The sequence below is a fragment of the Pezoporus flaviventris genome, unplaced genomic scaffold, assembly GCF_033815535.1.
Source record: "Pezoporus flaviventris isolate CSIRO_AGI_PZ_B2104156 unplaced genomic scaffold, CSIRO_AGI_Pfla_v1 ptg000005l, whole genome shotgun sequence".
Taxonomy (NCBI): domain Eukaryota; kingdom Metazoa; phylum Chordata; class Aves; order Psittaciformes; family Psittacidae; genus Pezoporus; species Pezoporus flaviventris.
In genome coordinates, this window is record NW_026892553.1 from 14,536,841 (window position 1) to 14,563,856 (window position 27,016).

The 27,016-nt window shown below is 36.9% G+C and overlaps 1 protein-coding gene and 1 long non-coding RNA gene across 3 annotated transcripts in view; both read right to left on the reverse strand.

Moving 5' to 3' along the window:
- LOC133265517 (rab proteins geranylgeranyltransferase component A 2-like) overlaps positions 1–8,830 on the reverse strand; it is a 66,186-nt gene extending 57,356 nt beyond the window's left edge. The window contains exon 1 of the mRNA XM_061446146.1: positions 8,707–8,830. Coding sequence (XP_061302130.1) covers positions 8,707–8,755 — 49 coding nt within the window. The 5' untranslated portion in view covers positions 8,756–8,830. The remainder of the gene's footprint in view (positions 1–8,706) is intronic.
- Positions 8,831–10,213: 1,383 nt separating this feature from the next.
- Positions 10,214–26,931, reverse strand: LOC133265518 (uncharacterized). 2 transcript variants are annotated; one of them, XR_009741989.1, is made up of 5 exons: positions 26,773–26,931; positions 26,276–26,419; positions 21,367–21,453; positions 12,924–13,072; positions 10,214–11,002 (listed from the first exon to the last, which is right to left on the reverse strand). It is a non-coding gene; the product is annotated as an uncharacterized LOC133265518 (long non-coding RNA). The 2 variants fall into 2 exon arrangements; XR_009741988.1 differs by lacking the exons at positions 10,214–11,002; positions 12,924–13,072; positions 21,367–21,453 and adding an exon at positions 21,470–24,354.
- Positions 26,932–27,016: the final 85 nt, after the last annotated feature.

Below are 27,016 nucleotides of genomic sequence, written 5' to 3' on the forward strand. Positions count from 1 at the left end.
TGGAGTTATAGCTACTAGGGCATAACTGATTGCTCTAAGCTCAATCCAATTGATACTGTGTTGGAGGTCTGTTCTTCCATTAACCTTGGGTGAAATTGTTCCCTGAATTAGCTTCCTTGCTCTTGAAAGCTGGCATCAATTTTCTTCACCAACCCTTTGCTTATAAGATACTGGGGCCCCTTCGAGTACCCACTGGCAACAGAATGAGAAAGTGTAGGAAGGCAAGGCCCATGCATTTTAGCTTTTGGAGGGGCTCTTATAACAACCTGATGGAGTAAGACACCATTTATTCTTATGTGACAAAACCCCAGTAAACCAAAGAAATAAGACTGTGCCTTGGCTCTAGCTCTCGAATTTTCTTCTCCAACAGAAATAAAAGCACACTGAAAATAGGTAGCTTTTTCAAATGCAAGTTACTCCTACATGTGATCTGGACTACATGATGGTTACCTTATAGTAGCCCTTTCCAAGAAAGAAGGCTCTGGCAAACTATTATAATATAGTTATAGAGAGTCCCTCTTTACCCAAGAAAAAAATAACTAACTTGGAAAAGCCTACTTAGAGAAATGGTAGGGATTTATTTAATGGCATCACGTGAAGCTGAACTATCTTCTACAGGATGCTCACACAGTTGTGCAAAATAGGACCCCTTCAAATTATTCAGTAAGAGAAACATATTATTTTTATAAATTGTTCCTATTTGGAAGCAGTTCCCTATTCAGAACTTTGACTTTTCAAAAACTCTAAAATGGATTACAATAAAATTTTGAAATGCGTTCAGACTCTCGCTATGGGCCAGTGCAGACTCCAAACCTCTCTCACAGTTTGGTTCAAAAATAATGATTTATTAGAGAATTCCCGGGGAAAGGTTATATCCCTAGTGCTGATTCTTAAGTTTCACTTATGCTTAATGAGTAAATAATGCTGGTTACCTCTAAGAAGGATTATTCTAACACTTTCTGCCACTCATCCTTCTCAGGGAACAGTCAACTTCTGGTTTTGCCAGCTTAAGGGATGAAGGACTAAGCACTACAACCTCCGTCACTCATAACATTTCATGGTTTTGAACTACCTGGATCCAATAACTTGGATCAAAGAACAGCAAGATCTAAATGAAAATCTACATTTCCTTTTAGACTACTTAAAAATAAATATCTAAGATTATACTACTATCAAAATTGATAATCAAATTACTGAATTATCAAGATATCTGTCCTCTGATATAATTAATAGTGACCAGTACTTTCATGCTATGCTATCATGCATGTTAATGTGATACACAGCACACATCCCATCTTACTGTATCAGAAATTAAAAGGGCCACTCCAAAAGAATGTTTTCTCAAATAAGATTCCAAATCCAGGCAATTTCTAGATTGGCAGGCAATTAGAAGTCTAAATAGGAATCCCATGCCCCAAACACAAGAAAGCAGCAACAGACCCAGATTTCAGTATGCTATACATAAACATCTGGCAGCACAAGAGGGATTTATGTAGAGGAATAAGGAGTCCATACAATCCTTCTATCAATTTAATATGCTGACTCTGAAGCATCTGAGGCAGAATCAGATCAGAAATAGCAGTGCATGTTATCAAGAAGTATAAACACTTTCTGAGCTTTTTAGCCCTTTCATATTCCCCCTTGAGAATGCTTCCACATGAAGCATTTGCATTATGTTGTCTTGCACCTAATTTTCCTTACCAGGAAAAACAAAGAGTTTTCCTTCATGAAGGAGGACTGATCAGTACCAGTTGAAATCATTCCTTAAAACCATTACCTTCTTTCTCTACTGACTAACCTCAATTTATCAGATGCAGTATTAAGTCAATTTGCCTCTCTGGACTTTTCAAGGAAACACTGACTTAAAATTTCAGTGAAACAGGACATCACATTTGCAGACAGATAGAAAAATATGTAGAAAATTTGAGATTTTACTCATTATTGATATCTTGGTCATTAACATGTTCTAATAGGTAGAATTTCATAGGTACTTCTTGGCACCTACCCAGAAAAGATGTGCATTCACACAAACACATGACACTGCCACACTGAAATACAAGTGCAAAGTTGAAGTGAACCAACTTCTAGGTCTAATGTTGGTCCAGGAAGAGTACTGACTTGTACGTACTCGTAAGTACATACTTGCCCTTCTCTGGACTTCTTGCAACCTCTTGGGAAGATACTGAAAAAAATCTGGCAAGCAGATGAAATTGTAACAAGCTGGCTCTGCTTAGAGGAGCAAACATGCAGACATGGCTAACTCCAGCACATATAAACTGACATTAGTCCTACGAACTTTTATGTGTAACTTTAAGTCACCTGCTGCAAGAGATTCTGGGACTACATCACAGTCAGTTGCAGCATCAGAATGAAGTAATACAGCAAATTGTCATGAAACTGGTGTTAATACTGTCTATCTCATGATGAAGAATACAGTCCCGCTTTTGGTAGCACCAGCTTTCGCTGCCAGCTGCCTAAGCACTCTCTCTATTGGAGCCTTCCTGGATATACAAGAAGCAGATTAATCTCAATAAATCTCACAGAGGTGGCTGCTGCAAGCTGACCTTGAAGTCTACATCTGGTTGTTTCAAGCAGCCTTGGATCAAGACACTCTCCACTACATGAATTTCTGGACCTTCCCTATGAAGCAAAATCAGCCATACTGCCATTTTCAAGAATAATGTCTTAGATGTAAATAAGCAAGACATAGAGGAAATATCTACACATTATATACAGTTATCAAGATACCAATCCCACTTTTAGTTTCAACACAGCAAAATTAAAATTAGACAAAACTGCTAAGCTAGGAAACTTCCTCAGTTTTAAAAGCCAACTGATTTTAAAGGCTTTACAAAATAATGAAAGTTATTTCACCTCTGAATAATCAAAAATTAATTTCAAGCTTGCACATTGTGTCTCTTCTGATTAGTAGCTATGCATAATACTACAGGGATGCCCTGCTTCTTCAAGTGACTTTAAATGGACATATTCACTGCCCCAAGCAATTTATAAACTAAACAGCTTCATACGTGTGGAAGCATATTGGTTCCCGAGTTGTTCACTGTAAACTATTTCCCAGTCATCAGCTGATAAGCTTTTACTGAATTACACAGGATTCATCTTGAAAAGGTTTAAATGTTTAATATGCTTCACTGTATCTACTAAATAAATCACAAGTGTTTTTTTCATTAAATAAAATGTTGAAAGGAAATATATTAAAAATGCTGGAACATAAGACAATTTCAAAACAATCTTCTGGAGTCAGAGAGCTGACCAACTGCAATGAATTTTGTTTGTATCTAAACTTCTGAGAAGAGTAGCTGGCTCTGGAGAAGCTCACATCATCTTTACAGTATGCATTTGGTATATGTAGAACTTAAAAGGCATTTTATAATTTAACTGCAAACAAAGTTGAAATACTTATTGTATATAATATTTTACATTAAAATCAATTTGATTCATTTTATTATATGCTCATACTGCAGACCAGTATCAGAAAACGGTTCTGCACTACAGACTATGGTAGTGGTACAGAAATGACAACCCACTAAGGCAGGTAAAAAATGGTCAAGGAGGGAGCCACAAGTAAAAACATTCTTCTTCTATATTAGTAATTCCATACAGTTATCTGTGCACCATCAGAGGAACATGGCAATGAAAGACCCCAAATCTCACAGCTGGTGCAAATATTTAGAAAATGAACACAAGCAGGCACTTATGCTCCAAATAAAAATTTCACTTGTTACTAAAAATCATGTTCAAACCAAGCAGTGCTCTCTGAAGAGGAACTAAAAATAATCATAATACCCCCCCCCCCCCCAAACCAGTTAAGAAAATACACTTTCTGAATCTGGCTTCAAGTCATAACAGCCCAGGAAAATTAGCATCAAAGATAGCGGAAAAATGAACATACATGAAATTCAGACAACAGCATTTTAGCTTCTTAAACATTTATATAGAAACTGCATCACTAGATGAGTCACATTGTCTTTGCCCATCAAAGTTCTGCTGCATCTGAACATTTCACTCATGGAATGTCCAAGACACTGATTCAGGATATCAGATTAAAAAACTAGCACCCAATTTGGCAGATCATTTTTTTGAACTACAACTGAAAGTTGATTACTTCAGGGTGAGGGATTTTATTTAATGTAACCAATGTATCAGCACACAAGACAGATCAGCAAACATTCTAGGCGCATTCTAAACATATCCTGTAAGAATGAAAACATTAGAAATTATTAATTTTTTTTTTTAATCAATCTTCAAGGCTAAATTCTGAATTCACATCTATAATATTATGTTAGTTTTCCATGGTATGTTTTAAAAATCATATTAGTATTTCAAAGTGATTTTTCCTAACACTGTACTTACATAAGATAAACATAAAGTACTTACACCACTCCCAGCATATCGAACAATAAATAATAGATTCTCCTGACAGGACTTTGATGACCTGGCAAAGCCCGAGTGCTTTCAGCCAAAATCATATTAAACCATAAATCACTCTTTATTTTATAGAATATTTCAAAATGGATTCCTGCTTTCTACCTTGAAAGTCATTTCATGTGTTATTTATAACCACTGAAAACCAGAATGGAAAGAAAATTGCATAGAACTAGAAAATTTACTGTGACTGCTTTTATAAAGAATAACTCCTTTTTAGAAAAAAAATTAGGATTACTAGCAGAGAAACCTTTGAATACAACCACCTTTTAAAGAGCCATAGCCTTTCTTTGACAACTTCACCAACAAAATTAATACAGGCCTTCTGGAGTATCAGAGACAAGCTTAAGAAGTGAAAACTGAATATAATCCAATCAATTTAAGAAACTCAAGGTAAGAATAATCCTGCATCCTAATTTACACCATTTATCAATATGCACAGCCATGCTAAAAATCTTTGCACTTACAGTGGTTTCTGCTAGAAATTCAACTTTGCTGAAAGTTTTGCCTATGAATTTTCCTACTTGAAAACTGCCTAAAGACAAAAGCTCTGTCATTGACTCCTAGCTCCAGGTGTCACTCTCAAATAGATACCTGTTTTTTTGAGAGAAATATTTATCATAGAACTCATACCCTCTTGCTATAAATGTACTACCATTTTAATACTTGCACTGATATAAAAGTTGAGCCTACAAAAGCTTATCAATAATGAACTCATTTAAATGAACATGATTAATGCCAACCTTTAATTCCTCAAGCAAGCAGTTGCATCAGCCCTCCAAATCTAGATCCTGCAGGCTTTATACAAATAAAAATGACTGGGTATCACTTTTCAAAGACCTTCCATAATATCAGAAATACTTTGAGGACTGATGGTATTGCATAGTATCTACTTTGGCAAAGAATCACCCAGTCAATCCATTCCTGTTTGGTTAGAGGGTAACTTGACCATAGTGCTATACTAAAAAAGCAGGAAAGTAGGGGTATGAGAGGCTGGGGGGTGGAGGGATGGGACTGACTTCAAGTCTGCAACAAAAAAAGGGGTACAACAAAAGAACAATGTCAGAACAGGTTTAATTCTCCTACTGTGTTGCCATCAAAAATCTCAAGGTATGCCCACCAGTTTTACATCACATGATTATCTAGTTTTTCTTTAGAATTACGGGTTTAAATTCCATGATAGTAGTGAAACTTTTTCTGCTGAACCCACCAGTACTAATTACTTTTCTACTACACATCCATATTGTTCTAAACTTGCCCATGCAAGAAAATATTTAATGTGGGTGAAGGAAACGTAGGTTTTTCAATAAGCGAATTTACTTTTCCCTTAGAAATATTGATGAAGTTATTGAACCTAAGCATTAAATGGAGCACTGATGACTAAAATTTAGTGTGAGGTTCCATTTTCATCAAGCTTACTACAGGGAAGCAGTTAAATGAGCCTGAAATAAAAACAAATTCAAATCTAATGTTACCACTCAATCTAATTACTAAAATTAACAGATGCACCAACTATAAAACCAGAAAAAGGCCACACATGCAGAAAAGAACACAATTGCTACTATGCAGTTAAAAATATCATTAACACAAACATTCTAGTTATTACAATATGATAATTAAATATCCATAGGTATACTCAGCACTGGTTATAGATCAGAAAACAACAGATTTGAAGACAAGGCTAAAATGTTCTCCCAGGAGTAATTTCCCAGAACAGAAGACTGGTGAAAGTTTTACTTCGAATAATCTTCCATACTGAGTAATTTAATACAGATTTTAAAAAGCAGTCAGCAGCGTTAGTCACCATTTACATATGTTCTTGGTAAAAAGGAATACAAAAAAATAAAAGACAAAATAATTCCTAAAATGCAGGTTTCTGAAAATCTTGAAATTGCCTATAGCAGTAATCTCTACAGGCGGGCAAACCCACAACCTTCAGTGCAAATTCACACTACCACCACCAAATAAAGCAGTATTTCAGAGGGAAAATTTAGCTCAAAGAATCTCTTTCCCCCAACATCAAAGCTCATTCCAAAGCAGGGAAGATCATATTCAGTGGTTCCTGCATGACCAACTTTTATTGGGACAGACAGTTCAGTCTGCTGGTGAACTGCCAGTTCCAGGCAAAGTCTTCTAACAGTGTACATGGATTGCCTCAGCATACACAGTCTCTTCCATCTGACATCCCACCACCAACCACCATTCCTCTACAGTGAGCTGCCTGATACTACTTATACACATGCCCAGCAAGCACAACACATGACGGGTCGTCAAAGGCAGCACACAAGTCACCTGCCACTGCTGAGGCAGCTCCCTTGGCCTGCGCTCTCCTCAGCACCAGGGCTGCCAGTGAGTGGATTAGTCACAAAAGCTCCAGAAGAAAAGACTGGCAGCACTGGAACCATTAAAAGATGAAGTCTTATTTATCTAAGTTCTAGTCAGCTCTTCTAAAGAGGTAACACCTTCACTAGCCTCCTTAGTAGCTACAATAGCTACTTCTACTGTTTTCACCTTCTAGTTTCCTTAGTAGCTAGAATAGCTAAATAGCTTATCATTAATGTTGTTTTTGTAAACTTTTGAGTTTCATTTAATTTTCCACATCACTGTTTTTCTCATGGCAATACAGAATGAATTATCCTCAAAAAATCAGAGAAATTTTACAATTTTTAGTAGTTTGCCCTTCTGACGCTTCAGCTTTTCATTACTGTTCTTCTCAAATGCTCATAATAGTCACAAATCTGGACATGTATGAAAATGTCAGACTCATTACCAAGGTTTCCACTCCATACAACAGAGTGATGATGATGATCTTAAGATGCTCAACAACTTTAATTTTGCACGTTTAGTAGAGTTACAATCTACAGAGACAGTATGTCTTTATAATCTCTCACAGACTTCAGAAGTAAATGAGAAATCCTTTGAGAAGTTATACATACACCATAAGGGGATCACTTTTTCCTGGTAAACACTGAAAACAGCAATTACATTAAGAAACTCACTCATTCTATCCCAAGCTACTGGATAAGTAGTCTGAAACCTGAAGGCCACAATTTGACAGATTAGTAAACTCCAAAAACACAGCTCCTGATTTCACATGGAAAACAGTATTGTTTTCAAGTGTTTTCACTTCTGGTCCTGCAACCAATGCTCTGAGCTGACCATGGGAGCTCTTCATAAATGCAAATGAAATCTAAGTGTAAATCTTGGACCTATAAACAGTGATGTATTGAATATTTTAAGACTAAAGCTCAATGCTGAATTCAAGCAGGGGGGTGGGGGTGGTGGTGCTTAACAAGACCAGTTCAAACCAGGACACTGTCACTGTGTTCTACAAAACAGAAATCTATTTCCATACTTAAAGATTATGATACACAAGCAGCAAGTACCTTAATTCTGAACAAATATTCTTAAACTTGTCTTGTAGTTACAGTGCTGTGGTATGTTTCAGTGAGACATTCAAGATCTCCACCATTATTCACCTGAACAGCAAACAGGATGCACTTGTACAGGATACAGAAACTGCAGGCAGTTCCTGAAAGTTCAGTTAAGTCTCTGATATGTGCCATCATTCAATCTTATGATATATACTGAAAAATACACTTTAATGAGGAGAACTCAAGAAACAAAAAAAGTTCTGGGTTATTCATATGCAGGCACAGAGATAGGGAAAAGCTACTGTATTATAGAATACAACAATAATAATAAAAAAAAAGGTAGTCAACATATACCATACATTCTGCAACACCGTGAAGTTTAGCTCTTCAGAACTATTTTCAGTGCAAAAAGTAATCACGTCCAGAAGGACAGTGTTTCAGGAGTCAGACAAGGCCCGAACAAGGGCCTTATCTCAGGTGGGCTGGAGCAGCAGGTGTGCCCCGCCGGCTCATGGGGCCGGGGTTCAGGGAGACCCCCTCCCAGCGAAAACCAGCGCCACACGAACTTCCGGGACACCTCTATTTGTGAGCAAATCTTGACACTTAATCCTCAGCAGCGGCCTGCAAGCGCCCGGGGCACTGGCGCAGCGCAGTGCTGGCAAGTACTCTCGGCAGCCACACACAGCCTAGCCCCCTCCCGGCCCGCCCTCCCCAGACGACGCTGCCGCCCCTGCACTCAGCTGCTAGCTCTGCCTCCCGCTTTCCCACTGCCCCTCTCGAGCGCCAGCACCTTGACACCACCTGCCCGCCCAGCCCCTCCACCGCTGCCACCCGCAGGCCTGTCCCCCGCCGCACTAACCCCGGCGCAACCCGCCCCGTATCCTACCGGTCCCTATCACCACCACATCAAACTCCGAGGGCAGGTTGTCCGCCATCTTGGGAGGAGCACCGTCATGTGGCCGGCGCTGCCGGAAATAGGGGGCACAGCGGCCAAAGCTTCCGGGCGCTGCCGCGGGGCCTGCCGGGAGGTGCAGTGCCGGTGGAGGGGTACATAAACCGTGTGGGAGCCCAGCGGCGGGCTTTGCCTCTGCGTTGAAATGAAGTGTCAGCCCGTTATTTCTAGTCATTAGTCTCACATTCTTGCTTGTTAATTAACAGCCATATTATATGTTGGACTGTACGTTGTTCTCTGCATTCAAAAACCTCTGTTTTTCTCAGCCCATCAACTGACATTAACTCTTTTCCTCTGAAGCCTTAAGTCACACTTAGGTCTTCCTTCACCTCATGAAGAAATGAAGAGTGAAAACCAGAATCCACCATTCCAAGGGTGCCCCTTCTGTATCACCAGTCTCAGTGCAAGATCAACAGGACTAAAAAGCCATGTTTGAAAAAGCCAGATGCAGTGATGCCAGCAGAATAACTGAGCACAGGATACCTGTGCCAGGGAAAAGTTCTAGAAAGTTCTAGAAAGTGTGTTGCTTTTTATTTTGAACTTAATGGCTGGTTCAGCTTTAAACTAATCTCTTAATATTATTCATTGTGTATGATTATATTAAAGTCTTAACACCTTAAATCAATAGTAACAATAAAGCAGCTAGCAGCCTGTTAACACCTTATTACAAGCTCCTTGTTCCCATAGCAAAAGAATAGTGCAACCAGTATAAGGCAGCTAATGGAAACCAGAGACCACCTTACCCCTGCGGTGCTGCAAGCCTAGAGCTGAGTACAGCGCAGAAGAGTCTAGCAGGAAACATCAAACAATGCAAGCACAAAAAATACATAGACTTAAACATCATCGGTACTTGATTAACATGCTAAGAAATATGTAACAGAGAAAATTAGTAGTTACGGATTAAGATAGAAAAGGAGCAAGATCAAATTTTACATGCCTTATGCTTTCAACTGCCCCAGACAGACTAAAAAAAAAGTAATACAAAATATTCTTTCCTGCAGCTTCCATAGTGCAAGTCTGTGAATGGAGCTGTCACTTCTGCTTTTTAATGTGTAACAACAGAAATTTAGCTCCAGCATTCTTAAAGTGCTGGATCACCCTGACCTGAAATGTCTGGAGTTGAGGAACAAAGCATCACTACATTGGTTCGATCAGATAAGACAAATCCTCTTTGCACATCCTTTTCTTACTGAGGGAGGGCATACTCCTGAAAGTAGAATTTCATTGCGAAGACCTTTTGTTATTGGTTAGCATAACTGTAGGACTGCACTGGAACAGAGCTGTTTCATTACCAGCGTCTCGCTGTTTCTCAAATGCCTCAGTATTTATCCCACCACAGAATGCTACTGTTTGGTTCTACAAGTTCTGTTAGCTTCATTCACAAGATGCAATCAGTGCAATCCAGTTTTGTGATGACAGTCGTTATCCACTGGACCAGAAATTCTTTTAAGTACTATTTATTTGACAAAAATGGTTATTCAGAATCTTCAGTTGCAAGGTTTGTCAGTCCCATAAAACACAAAAATACATCTCTGTACTTTACAGTTCTAATATCAGCAAATACAGAGATAAAATGTGTAAGTATGAATATTTTTTATGAGAATTTCATGGACCTTGAGAAAATGTCTTAACATGTTTTTCTCTTTAGCTATTTAATTGCAATGTCATATTAACAGAAAGCAGCATACCCAATTCTGCATGGATGAATAAGCACATTCAATAAAGAAGATTTAACAAAGTAAATCAAACACAGGATTAGACATTTTCTGCATAACAGACCACAAAATGGGCATTCATTTTACGAATAGATCTTCTACAGTAGAAACAAATAGAAATGCACACCATCGTAATTAAACAGAACATCCTGTGGCCTGATTACAGAATTTCTCTATATTTTGTTAAACTAGGTCTCATCAATTAGAATTGTCAAAACTCATTCTGAAACGCACACTGACGAGACTAAAGGCAATTTTTAAACCATTTGTGCTAAATATATTTGATTTTCTATGTTTTATGAAATAATTCACAATATTGAAGATCATTTACAGAGTGTTTTCAGCAATAACAGTTCAGAAAGATGCATGCAAAGATCAATTTAAAGATGCCGATTTTAGAAATACTCTTTCTATAAGCAAATTTTCCAACTCTGACTTCATCAAAGTACTTTTGGAAATAGTCATCTTGGCAAGCCATCATAAACTGTGTGTTTTTCTTTTCCCAGGTAGAAACACTGAAGCCCAAAATAAAATCAGGAAGAATAAGCATTAGAATTTTGGAGTTTCTCGTAACCTCAGGGTCTAGTCTCAGATTGTCTGATCAAATATTTCTTCCTCCAAAACCAAGCAGGAAATATTTTGTATTCACAAAGATGATTTTTTTAAAGTTATGTAGTCTTTTTATCCTGCAGTGACTTCTCATGTGAAATCTCATTATTCATTCCATTATTCACTCAGTGGATAGAGAATTTAATTCTACTTGAGTACCAGTTTGAATGAGAATCAGCACCAGGATTGGGCCTATTAGCTGCCTGAAACATCCATTCAATAACCTGATTTATCCCAACTAAATGGCTCATTAGTTCAGGCAGCAGGCAGCAAGAAAATGTTTGTTTATTGCTGAAGCTATGCATGGTTGTCATACAGAGTTTGCTGTTACGAAACTGTCAGTCACTCAAGCATGCACAAACTAGATTGTTCATTAACTACAGAAACAGCCACTCTACATTCAAGCCTATTTATGACAATATTAGTTGGTTCCAAATTTAACCTAAAATCTGATACGCCTTTATTCTAACTTCTTCTTTGTTACCACTATCTGTATCAGTCTTTCTTCCTGTCACTGCTTGCAGTGGCTGGTCCCAACCATACCCATAAAACACACTAGGGTCTAATGCCTCTAATAAAATATAAGTAACCTGCAAATTCTCAATCGTATGTAGACACTTAATTCCCATGAATGGTATGAATAGTCCCTTGATACAGTAATCTTGGCCTTGGTAGATCAGTGAACTAAACATTTTAACCCCCCCCAGGTAATTAAATCCACATTTCTCACTAAGGAGTGCTGAAACTGATTTTGAAGTTGCCATTGTGATTAGTAAGATGTGAGTAAATTATAGGATTGCTTAGAGAGACAGGGAAAGAGAATTACATTTCACTCTACTTCTGTAAGCATGCAAGAGAAGAAGTCTGTTTTCCCAATCTTTAATTAATGACACTCTGCAAAAATTCTGTAGGTCTCTCACTGCAGTCAAAACTGTCTTGTACAAAGTGAGCACAGAGAAGAAAAAACAGGATTGTAGCTTTGATCAGGCTGCTCTACCAGCGTAACTGGCACCCTATGGAAGGGAGGCTACACTTCAGCTTCCTTACGGATTGACTGTGAGTATTACAGGCTTCCTAAAACTACACATGTACAGGATGAAGGAAATAGTCTTTTCAATAGCCCAAAAGTTCAGCTTTTTTTTTTTTTATGCTACAAGCTAATCTTTAATGCTTAAAATAGCTGATGAACCTAGGATGATGAGTAATATGCTGCAGTTTTTATTGCTTGTCTCTTAGAGACATGTGGAGGAACACTTACTTTAGGAATTGGAGACTCTGAGAACTACTGGTAGTAGAATCAGACTGCATCTTGATTTACATTGACCTAAAACCTTGTTATTAATGCATTATATGCAATATATGGTGTCAGTTCAGTTTTTATTTAGTTAGATGAATTCTCTCAGTGCTCTGTGACAATGTCTAAAATAAGCTGGTATAGCACATGAATTATTATTGCTGGATCTTCTTTTATAGTAGGGTTGGGATTTTTTGAAGCATTCAGGCATGTTTGTAAAACAGGCTTTTACCTTCCTTATTTTCATTCTGCAGCTTTTTTTTTTTTTTCTCTTTTCAGATTATAAAACTGTACTTTTTGCGCCTCCTTAGGTAGAGACAGATGGAGTAAATTATTTTGGGGCTGGACTAGATGATCTTTGAAGGTCTTTTCCAACCCCAATCATTCTATGATTCTATGATTTTTGAAACTGAAATAATGTCAATATACTTAGACAAAGTACAAAAACTTCTTTATACTTGTTCAGAAAAAAAATAATCAGGAGTTCGTGACTATGCATTGGGTGTAAATTTTTAAAGGAATGTGCTCCTTACCAGAAGTTTCCTTCATTTTCCCAGTGGATTGAAATGTGCTCTTTACCGTATCTAAAAGTTTCTTGAGAAGACACAGTGGTATTTCTGGCATAAGTTTGCATATCACTTTTATTTCAGACATTGCACCATATATAGATTTCCCGTTCTTCCTATTTAAATGAATAAAAGAATATGCAACTTATCACCACTGTGTCATCATTCTGTAAATTTTAATGGTTCTTCAAAATATTAAAACTCCCAAATTCAAGACTGGTCATTAAGATGGTGAAGTCAGTTACCTGAGAAAAAGCTTTCCTACACTGGTGTCAAACTAATTTTGAAGTGTGGAATATCCACACTGCAGATACATTGGAATAGGCAGCAGTCAATTTCTGCCTAACATCAATGAAGAGACTGGTATCAAAGACAAAAGTGTGATCTAGAAACAATGTGGAATAATGCAGAGTAAGGCAGAAGAGAAAGCAAGCAATGTAATTTAAATCTTTTTGGATATACATAGTTGAACCTTACCTATGATAGTAAGGATTTAAATTATGAAAACTCAGAGAATATATGTACTTTGTATATGTATCAAATATGTTTGTATAGCTTAATTACATGTTCTAAGTGATAACTTGGCATTTTAAAAATACTCTTAATAACTAATCTCTTCTGTTTCATCTGCAGGAAATGACATTGGTAGAACAAAATTTTATATTACAGCATCGATGTAAATTGGAAAGAGTTACTGAAATTCTGCCATTATAAAACTGGATGTTACAAGGCACAGTTTAATGCTTTGTGTCCCAGCAATTCCCTAATTTGCATATTCCAGCATCTAAAAGTCTTGGTCAATTATAATATTTCAGAAATTGTCAGTAAACAACAGACAAAAGAAACTGATTGCATATATAGAACTCCTATTTAAAGTTGTGCAGTAAATCAAGGTTAGTAAATATGGACAAGTGTGCCTAATGATATTCAGCTACTGCCTTACTTAATTTGCAGTATTAGTTGAAATAGTTTTTATTGCATAGTGAGGTTTTCAGTCTTGTCTTCTCGGGGTTTACAAAAACTACCTTTTCTAACAGATCTGGAGATTGTAGCTTATGTAGGAAATTAGTCTCTTCTCTGGAAATGTTCTTTGATATGTTGCATTTCTTTTAGTCATCTCTTTTAACTTGTTGCCAATTTATGAATATGGATTGTTTGGCCATTAAGGCATACTCCAAATTCATTACAGTCAACAGAAGTTTTACCATGAGATATTCATTGTCTACATCATCGTCTTTTCTGATTGATTAAGCAAAAATAATTAAAGATGAAATAGTAATACCAAAAAACCAACAGTTGGTCTGGGAGATGGATACTACAGTTTATGAAGCAAAAAAAAACCACAACCAACCACAGAGAGGAAGGCTGGAGTTCCTTATTTGAGAACGACAAGTGCAGGATTCTTAAGTAATTTTTTTAAACAGTAGTATTCTTCAGTCTTTGAAATCATAAATGGCATATGGCTGAAAAGAGAGGATAAACCAAGACCAAGTTCTGAAACTGATAAAGCTCTGTTAGGAAACTCACCATAAATATTATAATCTAATTAAAAGGGTTTAAAGTAGTCCATAAAGCTAAGTGAATTGATGTGTCTCATATGCAGTATTTCTACCTAGACTTCACCAGAGAAACCATAAACAAAAGACTATAAAGGCCTCAGCTGAAATGAGTTCTTGCAAGTTCAGATTCTTGTGAAGACACACTTATCACCAAGGACTCAAACTAACTGTATCCAAGAGACATCTAAAAGCTAGGAGTAAATAATAGCAAGAGACTGATTTTCAGGTAAAGGAATCTATCAGTGATAATAGTAGGTTAAGAAAACCAAGTATAACAACTGCACTTGAAATTATGTAAGCAGATGAATAAAAATGATACAGCAAACATTATTGTCACTTTGAGAAACTCTGTGTTTGAGGCTCAATATGCCTCAGTTCCAATGCACTGGGTCTGTCAGTGCTCTGCTTAGAGCTCTGCATTAAGAGCAGAGATTTAGTACAGGCCTTACAGCTGCAGTGGTGAAAAGTTATTAATGCTATCTGAGGGTACATACAGTCAGTGGAGGAGCTGCCAGACATCTTGCTCTATTTCCCTCTGAAAGGGCATATATGAATATATCTGTCATTCGTAGGAGGGTGATTCTAGGAGAAGTTTTAGTTGTTAAAGGGCTGTGTCTAAAAGGCAACTATCAGCTTCTACAGCCATCAGTCTTGTCCATAAGAAACAGGAATATATGTGATCACATTTGATTAAATTTACTAAAGCCATATACAGCAGAAGCCTCCTGATTAAGCATTCCCCTCGCAACATTACAGTTAAAGCAGGTTTTGTATTTAAAATATTCTGGTTAGGATTTTGAAGCCAGAGAGTAGCAACAGTGGTCCACTGAAATTTGAAACGAGATTAAGCTCAGCTTGCCTTACAGAAATGAGAACAGGTTTAGGTTTTCTTTCACAAGTTGTGAACTTGTGCCAGACTGTATGTAGTGATGCTTTTGAGAATTCAGAAAGGACACTTACGATTTAACATCTATTTTTCATTAATCCAACATAATACACTGTTTAAATGCTAGCTTTTCTTTTACAGAAAATAAGGCATCCACATTGTACTTACTAAACTTTCATTAAACTGTATGTCTAGGAAAAGAATGTTCCTACTGTAAACATTATGTGGGTCGGCTATATGAAAGTATTTAATGCTTTTTATAAGATTTTTGCATTTTAATCTGTTTTCAGGGGACAATGCAATTTAGCATTCTAGCATATCTGAAACCTGAATTTCAGCACCACTGCCTTGATAATAGGGTGTTCTCCAGTTTATGTATTCTTAGATTGATAATGTATAAAATGAAAACAACAGGAGGTCACACCTCTTTGTAGTCTGAGTCAAAACTTAGGTTTTAATGTATCAAATCATAATGCAGCATACTAATTAGAAGAGGGTTTTTGGTTCAGTCTTAGCATCATCTTTTTTTAGGGTAAGATCTAGCCTTGGTGGCTGTCAGTCTTAGCAGACATTTACATCATAGATCCACGCAATACACACAGTACAGTTCTTTCATAAGGTAATTTCTCCAGTAGCAGAATTGCTCATTGTTCCCCAACATGCAGTTATTCCTAGAATTATAACCATCTCCCCCAGAGCAATTCTGCATCATGAGCTCTCTAAGGGGAAAAAGACTCTGAGCCATTATATTTCTGCTGTGTGCCTAAAAAATAACTCAGAAATGCTAAAACAGAACTAATGGGAACCCAATGTTCACTCCCCTTTTTTCTATCTAACTTCTGCGTGGCACTACCTCCTCTGTTTAAGTAAATAAAAAGAATGAATAGGCCATAGTTCCTCGTATTCTGAAGGTGCTATATGAATATTAATTCTATATAGCTTATATAGACCCTTCAACCCTTCAGTTAAGCCAGAAGAGACCGAATTTTTTCCCCCACTTCAGAAGAATGCTAAGCCGTTGTAAATGTTGAGGCAGATTATTAGGAAGATTTGCAAGAATTAACTACTTAAAATGGTCACATTCATTTTAAAGAAAAGAAATATAATTGGTATTTGCATAGAAGAAAATGGATGAATTTAAATTTTGGTTGATTATAATTATTGTCATCATAATCATCATCATTATCTTTGTATGTCTAAATGACTGATTCAAAGAAGAATTTTAACACATTTCACATGTCAGTGTAATTCTTTTCTGTTTTGTGCTTTAGTGCTTGGGGATTTTCATTTGCTTTTTTCTGTCTGAACTTTTCATGGAAGCTATTGTAATCTTTTTAAAAGGTGGAAAAATGTTTCAAAGGAAGTAAAATCTGGAAGTATTACATATATTTTTTTCAATAAATTTTAATCAAATTGTACAGAAAAACTGATACACAGATTCTGTGCGATGGCACTTCAAAATGCCTTTAAGAAGGAGCTTAAGAAGGAGATTTTCAATACAAGGCTGTACCTGAGTCTGGACCATTTGACCAGATATGGGATGCTAGACAGTGATAGTTGCATACAGATTAGTAGGTGAACTATCTGAAGCAGTGGTGCATTCAGATGAAGATATCATTCAAAAAGTCTGTTAATAAATTGGAACTGCACATAGACATTGTGCTCCTAAAGACTTTCAAAGTTACTAATAATTTTGTATATTTCAATACTGTGTATATTGATACAGCTGGTATTTCCTTATGTATTCCATATTATTGTTGCTACAGTAAAAAGCATGAATCTGATCGTGTGAATTTATCAGTATTGATAAAGAGTTCAAATCCACAGTATCTTTTGGTGAAAGGAGTTCTTTTTTCACTGAGTTTATATCATGTCCAAACAGAGATGAGCAATCAATAATCCAAGGCCTTATACTATGGAAAGCAAAATAAAGTTTCGTAATTCCTGTTTCCCTAATAACTTTGAAATGTCTCTGAAAAGCATGCCTTCCGTGACAGAGGGATCATCACAGCCTGTGTCGTAGCTATGATTTTTGACACTTGCCATCTTTTAAAAACAGGACTTGGGTTTTCCCATAGCTTAATCTTTAGTGTTAAGTTAATTTGATTCCGTTAACTCTCTAAATTTCTAATGGAAACAACTGTTAACATGTAGAGCTTAGCACAAAGTAGCTAAGCTAAATGTGATTTTTCATTGTCTTACATCACTTTAGTTCTTAGCCCCGTGTAAACATGCAAGCGAGAAAACTAGCATTTTACTTTGTGCTGTCCAGTAAAAGACACGAAGTGCAGACTGGCAGATACATCTTTATTACCAGGAATTTAAGCCTCTGTTACACAATTGTCTATGTACTGTGCACATGTTTCTTGGGTCTTCTTAAAAGGCTGTAAGTAAACAATGAAATTGGATGCATTATCAAATAATGCTAAAGAGCACATTAATGTCAAGAGAGCACTATTATGTGGAAGAAGAAGGATTTCAGTCAGCAAAACCAAGCTCCAAAACAATGCTTTTCAGTCTTCTATTAAATAATGGCCAGTATGGGTAGCCTCTTGCATAAGGACTGGTATGCCAAGCATTAAAGTCTTGTTTCTGACCAGGTTACTGTGACTTGTTAAAACAACTGTTCCCTGCAGTCTTGCTGATGGCAGTTTCCAGATAGTCTTTTGAGATGGTTTCCTGCATGACAATTCCCAAAATAGGAAGACAGAAGATAGAGGCTAGCAGAAGCCTTATTTGTCTTTGCTAAATTAAATTGTGGTGTCTTCTTTCTTACCTTGGGATGAATAGAAGCACATTCATGCTGCTACACAGAAGGACACTAGCAACTTGTAAAGAACATGCTTTTAGCTGTAAATAATCATAGAATAGGTGCCACTACCCAAGATAACGGACTGAATAAGAACCTGTTGTAAGGATTTCCCTGAACTGGCTGCTGTTAGAAAAACTGACAACTGATGAGTTGCAGCACAGATCCAAGTTTTGAGAACCTTCTGTTTCCTCACTTTGTCCAGGAATTTGTATTTTTAACATATACTTTGTATGTAAAGGCTTGCACTGCAAGATACTGGATTCAAGTAAGTTTCTCTTACTGGAAATTATCTAGCAAACCCAGAATTCCTGGCTAACTTTGTGCACTGAAGTGACAACAATATGTTCAATCAACATTAATTATTAAAATAGCAAAGACTATTGGTGTCTGAAGCTCATTGCTCTATCACTTCTAAGCAAAAGGCTTTTTTTTTCTCAATAGTGTTCTTTCATTCTGTTGCTTATGTATGTCCTTACTTGGAAATGAAATAATATCTAGAATATGAAAAAACTCACAGTCCATAAATATTTTTTTTTAATTTGAAACTATATCCTACATTTACATTTGAGGAAAACAACTAAAGTCCAAGGTTTATAATAAACTATGCTGTATTCTAAATTCACAGACTTTGTGGAAAAAATACAGAAAGTCATGACATTGCATATTTATAATAATGATGGGTATAATCTAATTGAACGGTAAAACATTTCTCTAGAAAAATATCTGAAGAAATTTATTTGTTTTATGGTCTTCCTCAGTGCAAAATACTCTATAGTTCATGGCATCATAATACTAATGAAAAATACCAGTAGTTATCTCATAGGGTACTGAAAGGTTTCAGCATTCTAAATGTGGGTAAAGATAATTTTTAAAAACTCAAACTACAGGAGGGTTATGCATTAAACAATAATGATCACAGGTGTTTCAACCTGTACTTTTAACTATGGCCTGATAATCCTTATGCCTCCACAAGTCACAGGTAATTAATTCCATCTGAAAGTCAATGAAGTTAAAGTATAGAAAGCCAATATTACTTAAGCTCACATATATCTTTGTAGGTTAACAATGTATACTGCTACCTACAACATCAGCCTTCATGCTGAAAAAAAAAAAAAAGAGAAAAAAAAAGCAGAGAAAGTCAGTAATGTCTCCTGAAGATTAAGAAAGATTCTGTAAGTTTTCATGTTATTGTTTTTCATTGTCCCTAAACCCACAGAACGCACTGAGAAATATTTTGAGACACAGAAGATCAGTCAGGTTAAACCCAAAACCTACTCTTAAATATTTTATTCTGATCCCACCCTGTATATCTTTGACTAAGATTCAGAGACTCAGTTCTACAATGGATTCAGTCTCTCTGGATCATGCTTCTTGAACAATGGTGAAATAGCAGGACAAGTCCCTCATGAGGTCTTTCCCTGTACTTCCTATAAAGAACTATAGAATATACTGTAGCTACGTTCATAAAATAGATACTTTTATTCAAAAAAACCATTCAGAATTGTAAAAAGACCTAGGAAACAGTGGCAGAAGACTTCAGGATGAGGCTTACTCCTTTAGGAGCTGAAAAATAGATGAGAAATCTGAGGGAAAGGCTGCAAGTCTGAGGGAAAGGCTATGTGAAATAACGAGTCAGCAGTTGCACAGATTACTGACCTAAACTTCCCTATGCACCCTAGACTGCATTCCCTATGCATGCTAGACTGTCTTCCTAACTCCCTATATATGTCCTAGACCTCTAATTTAGGATTTTTGTTCTTCTAAGGCAGTGGGAGGCAGAACATCCTGGACCTTACCAACTGCAAACAGCATTCCAAATGAAAGTATTTAGAAATTTTTTATTTACATTCTAAATGAAATGTCTCTAACCTTCTTAGGCTTGTGGTTTAGGGATCAAAGAGTCAAGGTGGCATGTAAAACCTCAACCAGTTTGGACCAGTTCCATTGATTTTTACTCAAAACTCCAGATTGATTTCAGAAAGAAATGGAAGCATAGATTGATATTACAGCATGGCTTTAAGCAGAAATGTAGTATTTTAAAAGACAGTATCATAAAATTGATGTACAATGCAGAATACCCATTGATGCCACTTTCTGTCAATAAGATTTCTATAATTTGAAGAGAGTAAAACATTGAAATAACTATTAGTATCTGAGGCAAAAATACCATTCACTTCCATGGAAACAGAAGCAGGCCCAAATTCTGACTACTAAAATATTATCTGTGTCATGAAGTACTTAATTATTTATTTCATTACCAGTTTAGATATAAAAATATCAAAATACCTATGCAATTTTAGAATATGGTAATTTCTTAATATTTGCTGTCACACTTATAAAAGATAGGTACTCCTGAATTATCCCCCTATGTGTGAAAAGCAGTAACAAGATCAATGAGACCTGAACACAAGGAGGCATCTTAGGATAACAGCTGCAGATGCATGCATTCTCTGCTAAAAAAACAAAAAATAAATACACACTGCTCACCCTCGTTTTTCTCCCTGCCCCATATAAAATCCTGCCATTACTCTTTTTAATTGTTAAGTGCATGAAAAGAAAAGCAAGAACAGGTAACAGTCCACGTATCAGTATGGGCAAAGTACAACAAATGGTCACGCTGAGAGGCAAGGTAAAGTGAATGCTTTGCATTCAGTTTTGAGATTTGTTTTGATGAGACTTAATGGTTGGACTACACTTACAACCATATGCCGTATACTTAATGGGTGTACGGAAAACTGCAACTATGGATCTTTACAGTCTAAAATACATACTGGTTTTAAAGATGAGCTCAAGATAATTACTTTCACAGTATTAATAATTCTCCCAATTGGATTTCCACAAAGCAGATTCAATAACATACTAAAAATACTTATTCAATAAATCAATTACGCTTCTACTGAGTCTGGATAGCTATAAATTGTTTTCTCATTGATAAAATACTGTTTATGAAAACCTATTTTCATGGAAACGACTCTTAAGATTTTATTGGAAAATGCTTTTCAGTTAAACAGAAGAATGAGAATTAATGAAAGGTCCACACAAGCCTTATACATTTAAAGAAACCATAGAAGATTACTTTTTTATTGCTGCTTGAAGTAGAATGTAATGTCCACGTTTAAAAATACAAAAACAATGTAAAGAAAAATTAAATACCTTCTTATCCCACTAGATGGTGGTGCCCTCAGATTATGGCTGAGATGCTCAAACAGTACAAGAAAACTTTTGCCTTCTTTAGCTGACCTGCAAATACAGAGTGAGAGATAAGGCTTATCTTGATCCTCTGGGAGTATTAACAAGCAAGTATAAAGACTTAATGAATATATTTGAGTACATAGTATTGTGTTCATAGAAGTTTGCTATAAAGTGCATTTTAACTTCAGTACACATCTAATGGAATTATTTTTTCTTCCTGAAGAAGGAAAGATGCCAATACTGACCCTTAATTCATTGTACCTCATATAATACAGCCTTGTTATAGTAAGGTCCTGGCTTTGCGATTTTGTTGCACTGTATCCTCAATCAAATTCAAAAACCAGATTGAAGTAGCTAATCATTAGCAACAACTTCATCTTAGAATCATCATAGTTTTGTTTTCTTATATTTCACTGGAACAACCTGAAAACTAGTGGTCACATTTTTATACCACATACTCCTTTCCTTAAGAAGGAAGGTAATTACACATCATCTAGACAAAAAGTGACAGTGTCTAAGCTTTAAAGGGCACATCACTTAAAACAATTAAGTGACATTTTAATTAATAGGAAAAGTAGATGGGACCTTGTCTGAGACAGTATTTTTTGTGATTTAGTTTTCTCAGGTTCCATAGTAAGTGGTCAGGAGAGCTTGTCACAAAGGCAGTGGCTGTTGAGGACTGTCCCAAGCACAGGCTCAGCATCACACCCAAAAATTGCACAGGGAGGAATCCTACAGATGCAGACTCACAGAGAACTGGAACATGATGTTAGAGGATCCAGAGTAATAAATGTATAGCTACTGCCAGTAACTTAGGCAGCTGTCAGTCATACCCAGACAGGTGATTTAAAGTGAGGCGGGAGTTTCCTGCATTCAAGGCAAGCCATGTGGACAAATTGCTGTATGCACATGTTTGCTCCAGAGACCACTCTCTCAAATTTGTGCAAAGATAGTCAGTGAGTGGTTGAAAGCCAGTTCTGAGACTTGCACTGAAAAGATTTTTTTTTTTAGTTTTGCTTAAAATGATGATGTACATTGATAGTATGAAAAAATTACGATTAAGATTCATAGAATGGTTAGGGTTGTAAAGGACCTTAAGATCATCTAGTTCCAACCTCCTGCCATGGGCATGGATGCCTCACACTAGATCATGTCACCCAAGGCTCTATCTAAAGCTGTTTTATGGATGATGAACTCTCTGGTAAGATAAGCCCTAACATTAGATTTTCTAGTTGTTCTTTTTAAAGACGGTGTAATGGTACAGAAAAATTAAGGATGTCCATAATTGTCTTGGAAAAGACAACATTAATAATGACCCCCAGACCTTTACGACACTCCGTAATTGTTGCTCAGTGTATTTTACTTCGCATCACCCTGCTCCCAGGTGATCACTCATTTTCTAATACCTAGTCATTTAAAAAATAATCCTCTTTCTGGCACAGTCTAACTTAAGTTTACTTGCTGTGTTCCCTTCTGTATATTTTACTCTTCCTATTCTACTCTTGCCCTTGTCAATTCCTTTTTACATTCAGAGGACTGAGGCAGAAAAATCAATATAGAAATGGATGTGGATGCTCAGTTCTTCTGTAGACTGTTAATTATTTTGCATGTTAGAATCTTCCCTAACTGTATTAGGAAGAGAAGATCCACTCTTACTTTCTCTAGAAAGGTGGGTAGGATTTTCTGAAAGCCTGAAGCAGCAAAATTCACTCCAGTCATTGCTACTCACTGCCATCAGGGGCTGAAATGCAGTATTTGCCAAGAGTGCAAGTTCCATTATTTGATCTCTTTGACTGTACCAGTATAACTGCCAATCACAGGAAATACCTCTAATAACTCTTCCTTTTACTTAATAAGGAATACCACATCTTTAAAACATTAGAAACAGATGTCACTGCATTACTTCACTGCTGATGTATGTAATAGAAATGACACACTAATTAATTTAATGCAGTATAAATGTACTGATTATTTATCATGGCTGACAATAAAATTATGAAAACATTCAATTACAATCAGTGGTAATTCATTATTTATTGATTCTGCATTATACACACATTAATACAATACATTTAATTACATAAGAGAAGAAGGGATCATTTTTCTATTGATACTTAGGCATTTAGATTCATTGGTTTTATATAAAATCCTTGATGTTGAGGTGGGAAGTTTTAATCCACAATTCCAAAAAAAATTTACTGAAATGTCAGAAATAAATTGAATACAAGTGTCAAGTACTAGTGCATCTAGAAAAATGTGGGCACTAAGAATGACATACTAATTTCAGCCTCTTCTTTTTCTCACGTCAGTGGCCTACATTTGTTAATATAATCATGCTTACTCTTTCCCAAGGAAACCAAGGAATTAAACACTAACCTAGCAAAATATTAATAATGTTTTTTCTTCCTTTTTAAGCCTTTCTTCAGAATTAGCAGTATCGGTGGTCTGCATGCTCATGATACAAACTCAAAGATCACCACGGTAAGTTAAGAGATTTAGGCTGGGCCCTGAGTAATTTTTTTTTGTTAAGGACTAGGAGACTATCAGTGTCACTAGGGCTCAAGTCAGACTGGAGCTCAGAAAAAAAGGTGTTTCATTTCATTATGACGAGGGTGCGTTGCAAATACATCTTTCAGTTCCTTCTTTCATTCTTCATTTTGGGCCCACAGTTCCCTCTGATCCTTGTAAATCAAAGTTCACATTTATCCCTCCTATTTATTTTAGTAAAGATCCAAGTTCTTCACTAAAACCTGGCATTTTCTCCTTCTACAATCTACATTGGACATACCTGTATCAAGTCTATAGAAAAATTTCTTTATACTAAGAAAATAAATAAATCCTCAGGACTTTTTACATGGTAATATCTATGGAATTCTTTTTTCTATTGTCCTGCCCCATATTTGGCTACAGTAGACCAGGATAAAACACAAACATCCTTATTGAGCTTTCCTGGGTTTTTGAAACAAAATTATTATTATTTTTAATTAATTCCCTACTGTGTCACTTAAAAAGCTGTCATTATTTTTCATCATTGTTGCCTCCTAGTCAGTTGTGTCACCCATCATTTTCTCTATAGGATCCTTGTAAGCCAATAGCCACATTTATGCCAGCTGGCAAAAAGTGATTTCCAGAATGCTGTTGACTGGCCCTGTCTGGAATGACTTGGGCTTTCCTCTCTCCTCCCATGTCTCAGAAAAGAGCTCTTCCGCATTTCACTCCAGTAGGGCATATGTAATGATGATAACAACAAAAACAAACAAATGCAACAAAACCTTTGCTTGACATTTTGCCATACAGACAATTTTTGAATAGGACTAATACACAGTACACCAGAATTTCTATAGATGAACGTGTGAAGAAAACAGAGTATTTTGCATACCAGTCAAAAAGAACAAAAATACTGAAACTTTAAATAAATAAAATAATTTAGCTATAGGGAGGCTTACTGGTTTCTACACATTCAAGTTGCTTACTGCTGGACTCTGTTCAAATAAACCATCTGGATACTTTACAACTGACAAGATACTACTGTGTGATTGTTAGGCCTTAGTAACTTTGCCTTGTCTTTAATAAAATCACAGCGAAATAATAATATCCATTGATATAGTTGATTTTTATATGCTTAGTTTAACTGAACAGCTGCCTGGTATTAATTCTCAAACCTTGTGCATTTTCTGAGTTTGAGAGCAGTTCTTCTCTCCATGGATAGTCACCTCTCAAGGGTACTGTTTTTACTACAGCCTTTATGATTTTATATTGCTTCATGCCACTCCAACTTGCTGGGTGTTGATGCGCAAGGCTTCCTCTGGCCTTGCAAAAATTCAGTCTTATTTAGAAATATGTTTAGCTTATGAAAGACATTAAAGTCAAAAAGGAGAAAGAATTCTTATGGTGCAATTTGATTGTCACATTAATCTCAAAGCAAAAAATCTCTTTAAAAGGGCAGTGTTTGGATCTGATTTATTAAATCTCCTAATAGCAATTACATCCAGAAGATTAAATCCCAGAAGTTTCTATCTGAAGTCAGTTATTGGTTACTTCTATCATTTCCAGTATATAATGATCTCGGATTAGTTCAGGACTTGACTGTACTAAACACTTTGCCGGTGTGAAAAGCCCTATGCCACAGAACTTCCGCTCCTAGAATGAGGCATCAAGTAGTTTACGAAATATGAGCATTCTTATTGAAAGGTATTCACTTAAGCCTAGTTTATGTGAAAATTTTGCATTGGTTTTAGGCACCTAGGCTAGGGGCGTAAAACAAGTGGCTACTCATCTTGGAATGCACATATAATTGATGGATTGGTGCCTGCAGAGTGTAATTTAGTTAATATAATTTAACAAATATAGCATTTCATTTCCCCTCATCTAAAATGGGATTATTCATAATGCAAAAATACTAAACTTTGCAGATAGGGTGCCTAAATAAGCAAGCTTAACAAAAGGAAGAAGATGGCATACAAAGCAGTGCGATCATGGAAATAGCTGAAATACTCTGTTGGCATTGCTTGTTTGGTATCAACTTGAAAAGTTTTATTAATACTTTTGTGCTTGCTTTGTTTACTGAACACTTTAGGAGGAAGTTAAAAAAAGAGGGGTGTGAAGAAGTTAGAGGACTAGGAAATAAGGAAAGAGACTGAAAAAAGTGGAAACAAGAAAAAATGATGTTAATACAAAGGAAAAGAAGGAGGAGGCTGGGAAAAGAGATGTAATGTGAGTACACTAGGAGAAGGTAAGCATATCACCACTCTAGCCAGGTGTATATCAAGCAGATTCAACTCCTTTATATGAAATTTATATGCCATCTTTTGAGTCCAGTTGTTCAGGGAGAAGGGATGCATGAAGCTTAGCAGTTCTTTTGTCAACTGACCTGCTTCAGGTGAAAGAGGCAGAGGATCTGTCTGGTTCCCAAGACTGCTGGGTTTTACTTGTGTGCAGCTGAACGAGGGACCATATGGTGCTTCTGGAGGCTGCCTTACAGTCAAGCTTGAGGAGAGGACTGATGCCATTGTATCTAAAACACAATTGATGCCACACTTGAATCTGGAAATTACATGCAATTACACGCAAGACCTCCCGAGAACAGACTTTGCCTCCTGTGCCCTATCACCAACTTCCACATCTCTCACACTCTCCCCTCACTGAGTGACTGGCGGGCTTAGTTTGTTTGCTGCCACGTCCTCCACCGTCTCTTCACACAAGAGAATAATAACGGGTTGCTGGTCCACAGTTAAGATGTGGAAAGTCGGGTGCATTATTTATTTAACGGAGACTCGCGCTGCTAAACTTCCCCTCACACCGCCCCCCTCTCTCCCGGTATCTTTCGGCTGTGTGAGGGCACAGGTGTTTTGACACTCAGGGACGTACCAGAGCGCAGCGACCGCTGAAACTATTCGGGGAAGAGGGCCGGCGCCCGGACCTGCGGTGGAACAGCCGCAGCCTTGCCCTCCTCTCCCTCAGAGCGCCGGGGCTGAGCCGCGGGATCCCCTCACGGCCCCCGAAACGCTCCCCGAAACTTTCCCAGCCCGCGGCTGCCGAGGAAGTTCCCGCGGCCGGACCGCGCTCTCCTCACACGCACCCCGGCCCGGCTCGGCCGCCTCACGCCCCGCGG